The 4,558-nt window shown below is 29.9% G+C and overlaps 1 protein-coding gene across 1 annotated transcript; it reads right to left on the reverse strand.

The window, feature by feature from the left end:
• Positions 1–1,625: 1,625 nt before the first annotated feature.
• Positions 1,626–3,934, reverse strand: LOC112417120 (transcription factor PRE6). Its single transcript, XM_024772063.2, has 2 exons — positions 3,375–3,934; positions 1,626–2,054 (listed from the first exon to the last, which is right to left on the reverse strand). Exons 1-2 carry the CDS (start codon positions 3,498–3,500, stop codon positions 1,902–1,904), a joined length of 279 nt encoding a protein of 92 aa, XP_024627831.1. The 5' UTR covers positions 3,501–3,934; the 3' UTR covers positions 1,626–1,901.
• Positions 3,935–4,558: the final 624 nt, after the last annotated feature.

The following is a 4,558-nucleotide window of genomic DNA, read 5'->3' on the forward strand; positions in this document are numbered from 1 at the left end:
GTAAAGCTTCTTCTGAGTAGCAGTGTGTTTCTTCCTATCAACAACAACATCTTCTTCATCTAACTCCAAAATCTTCAACACAAACTTCAAGGATGTTCCACAATTCTTAACTTAAGCTCATGATGTGACTATACGTTTTCACCCAAGAGAATGTATCATGATTACCAATGAATATTATAGGCTTGTTTGAACCAAATGACTTGTTATCAGTTCCATAATCATATGATACAACAACACTAGAAGCATGAGGACCACTACCACCAGTAGATACGTTTTTATCAGATCTTTACTGTTACACTGTTAAGTGCTAAGACAACAGGACCGGAGCTCTGGTATCAACTGAAGTTGATAAAAACACAAGAAGGGTGGTTGAATTGTGTTAGCTTTTTCTTATTTTTAAACTAAGTCCAAAGTCTAGAGTCTGATAGAGTTCAGTATCTAAAACAATACTTAGAGTTTAATGCAGCAAATAAAGTAAAGATAGAGAGAGAAGATGTAACACCGTGAATTTTTAATCTAAAACATTACTCAAATATTATTTATTCTTTAAAAATATGAGTATATTCGCTTTTAAAAATAAACTAAATCAATAAAAAAAGATATCTACTATTAAAATAAAATATTAGAAATTATTCATTAAACATGATTCTTACCTAATAGAGATAATCCATAACCTTATTTTCTAACGAGTTAATAGGAAAACTAAAATAAACATAAAAAAATGTTTTGAATTACAATTTAAGAAAAAAATCAGATTCATTCCCCACGTACGAGCTAAACATCATACTTTCTTCAATTCTTCAAACTCATCAATATCTAAAATGTTGGTTGTAAGGGGTCAGTATTCCTAAACCACAAAAACACTATCACATAGAAATAAGTGCACAAGATAAGAAGAACAGTACAACACATCAATATCTGATAGTTAGAAGATTATCAGATTATTGAAAACAATATTCCTATATTTTGTGATAATACTTTTGTTATCTGTTTGTTAAAGAATTTAATTCTACATTCAAGAGCCAAAAACATTGAAATGAAACATCATTTTATAAGAGGTTATGTTTAGAAAGGTGTTTTGGATATCCAAAACATCATTTCTTTTTTTAAATAATAGTAAAATTTATTCAAAATTATTGTTAGTGACTACCTACGAGGAACCTTCCTATGATCAAATCTTCACAACTATGGATAATATATATCAATTTAATATTTCTGTCTTTAGACAAATTTTGGGGAAAAGTAAAGATAGTAAAATTTTAGTATTTAGTAAACATTTAGTCAATGTATATCTTATCATTATTATCCTTGTACATATATGGTACAAATATAACTAGTGATAGAAAATAAACATACAATGGTTCAACATGAGTTAATATTATTAATTGTAAATAGTGGTCCAACAAAAGTATCACGGGTAGGCACTTGGCAAGAACAACTAACCGAAAATGGTGTGGGGGCAATGTCACATGTAATACGTCAGGTTCAAATTTGACCCTTAAATGGGTCCACGCAAAACCATTGAGTTTCTCTAATAAGATATAAATTGCTAAGATCAAACTATAACATGTTGCAGATCCTAAATCGTAAATAATTTGACAGATTCATGTGATAGATTCTCTCATATTAGAAATTAATTCATTATATTAATAATAATGATATAATGATAGTTGTTACAAAATGTCTAAAGGACAGGGTCAGTGCATGAGACTTCCATTGCTCATGACTTGCTCTTCACTAATTAACAATAATCTTACCGTTGGGCTAAGACTTCAATATCACTATTGAATTAATGTCTTATAAAATTTAAAAAAGAAACGAAAAACGTTACCCATAAGAGAGGTTGATGATAATATTATAAAGTACTAGCTAGCTAGTGAGACATATTAAAAGGCATACTATCACATAAGTAAGCTCCTAATGATAGCTGCTTGAGCACTGTTAGGGTCTATGGTGTCCAAAAGTTGTGACAATCGGTCACTAAGATCATCAACCTCTCTATGCAAGTTTTTGATGTAATTGCAAGTCTCTTGCAATATCTTAGCAGCTGAAACCTACAATACAATACAATAAACATTATAATAAATATTAATTGAATTCTATAAAGCATGGATACGGACACGGACACGACACAGACACTGACACGCTGACACCGTTAATAATTTGAGGAAATTACATAATTCAGTGTAATTACAAGTGTCGGTGTCGAACATCAGGACATGCCTAATCCGATGAGCGTCCATGCTTCATAGAATTGGAATTTAATGTCATTTTCATCAAATTTTCAGTTGCTATGGATATTATACTTGACAATGATATATGCATTGCAAGTGGGAATGTCCGAATCTCTCAACCCTACAAGTTTGTGGGTAAACGAGTTAAGGATTCAATTTCAGGGCACAAGCGTGATGACTTATCTAGCAAATCCAACCAAAGCCACACATAAAATATGTGTGTAGTGTTTGTCATGTGCATGCATGTGACTCCTTTGAATAATAAATTCTTTGATAAACACCCTTTCTTGAATACAACAAATTTAAGATACTTTAATTTAGATTAGATCTTGGTAAAATATCTAGTTTAGTTATATACATCACATAATGGATATATGTTTATTAACCAAAATTGTAGATATGTTTTTAGACTAGAGTGTATGAAGATTACCTTTAATGAACTATTTAAAACTAAAAAAAAAGTAAAAATATGAACTAGTTAAAGATATGTTGCGAGTCAAATGTTATACTGTATTTCGAGTAAATCACCAGTTTTGTTTCTAACATTGGAATATACATCATTAATTTAGTCTCTGCAATTATAAATATTGTAGAATTACTTTTAAAAGTTAAATTATTTTTATTGAATAGATCAGTCAATTGAGTTCTTGAAATTATTATGTAGGAACCAAAAAAAATTAAAGATCATTATAAAATTCAATTAATTCTAATAATCAAAATGACAATAATTATAATTTAAAGTCTTAAATTAATGATGTAGTGTGTGTCTAGTTCTACAGGGTTAACCATTGAATTTTAATTAAATAAATTTGTGAAATTAAATTTTAATTAGTTAAAAATGAGTTGAATGTGAGTTATTTATATTTGAATATGTTTACATAAATTGAGTTGAACAATAAATTTAATTGTGTCCTTCAAAAATAAATTTAATTGTAAAAATTATGTTTAAAGCCAAAAACTACAAATTTTAACTTCATATTATAATCAATTGAAAGAAAAAACAATTTCAATCCATATCATTTAGAAATCAATTTTATGTGTTTAGGGTATCAGCAAAATTGAACACACATTTATATGATGATGGGTTTCACATTTATGTGTAAAAGAAAGAATATAGAAAAGGAAAGAAAATATATATACCTTATGGGAACGCCTTGAGAGTTCAGGGACAAGTTGTTGTAACTTGGTGACGAGATCATTAATTTGAGCATCAGAGATCTCAGTGGAAACACCAGATTGTCTTGAACGAGATCTTCTGCTAGACATTGTTAAGGTTTTTGAGGTAGGTATAGGTATGTCAGAAATATTTTTTGTTGTTTAGCTTCTAATATCTTCAAATGTAAGTGAAAGAGTCTAGAGAATGTTGCTGAGAAATACACTACCTAGAGTCTACCTAGCTACTTAGGTATAGGTAGTGAATATAGGTAGAAAAAAATAATGCAAAAAAAAAAATTAAAATTGTAATTTTTTTTTTCCTTTCTTTCTCAACTGAGACAAGTGATGGACGAGAGAGAGAAAAGGGTAGCCATGAAAGAGAGATTAGGTTGTTGAGAGAATGTGTCAGTTGGTGTTGGAAGTTGAAGAGGATAAAAGTGTTTGAGAAGGGTATTGGGCTAGGCAAGTTATTAAATAGGGATATTACGTGAGGGAGACAAGTAAATGAAAAATAGGAATGGGAGAGATACTCCATACTGTCCTTTTTGCATATGTCCCCATAGGGTTAAGGGAAATGTGAGCTTGTTTGTTGTATCACCCCCCCAACTGCATGGGGACCTCTTTGTGTCAGGCTCAGCACACAAGCCCATGTTATGTTATTACTTCATTGTCATTTTAATCATTTAAGTTTCATGTAGTTTTCTTAGTTTAGAATTTAGATTGTTACCCCCCCATATGTATGGTTTAGGTGGTAAAAAGTTGAGAGATGTGTGATATGTTGAGAGGCAAAATTCTTTAGAGCAAGAAAAAAAGAATGTAGACTATGAAGTTCTTATTATAAATCATACTAAGTGCTTAAAAATGTTTTATCTTAACTCCAAAGAAATCAAATAGAGGATTATAGGTTCAAAACTTGGACATGATTCGTAACTTAGTAACAACAAAGAAAATTACACGGAGGCATAAAGTGGACTTACAAAACATAATAATATCAAGTTTGTAAGAAAAAGGGTGAAGGTACGAAAAAATCAAGTTCCTCATGTGTAAAATAATAATGAGATTGATAGTTCAGAGATAACAATCGTAAGTACGAGCAAAAATAACATTCATATGAAATACACATATTAAAAGAATTATAGTAGTTAAATATTTGACTCAAAATCTCACCG

This window comes from Medicago truncatula, chromosome 8 (genome assembly GCF_003473485.1).
Source record: "Medicago truncatula cultivar Jemalong A17 chromosome 8, MtrunA17r5.0-ANR, whole genome shotgun sequence".
Classification (NCBI taxonomy): Eukaryota; Viridiplantae; Streptophyta; class Magnoliopsida; order Fabales; family Fabaceae; genus Medicago; species Medicago truncatula.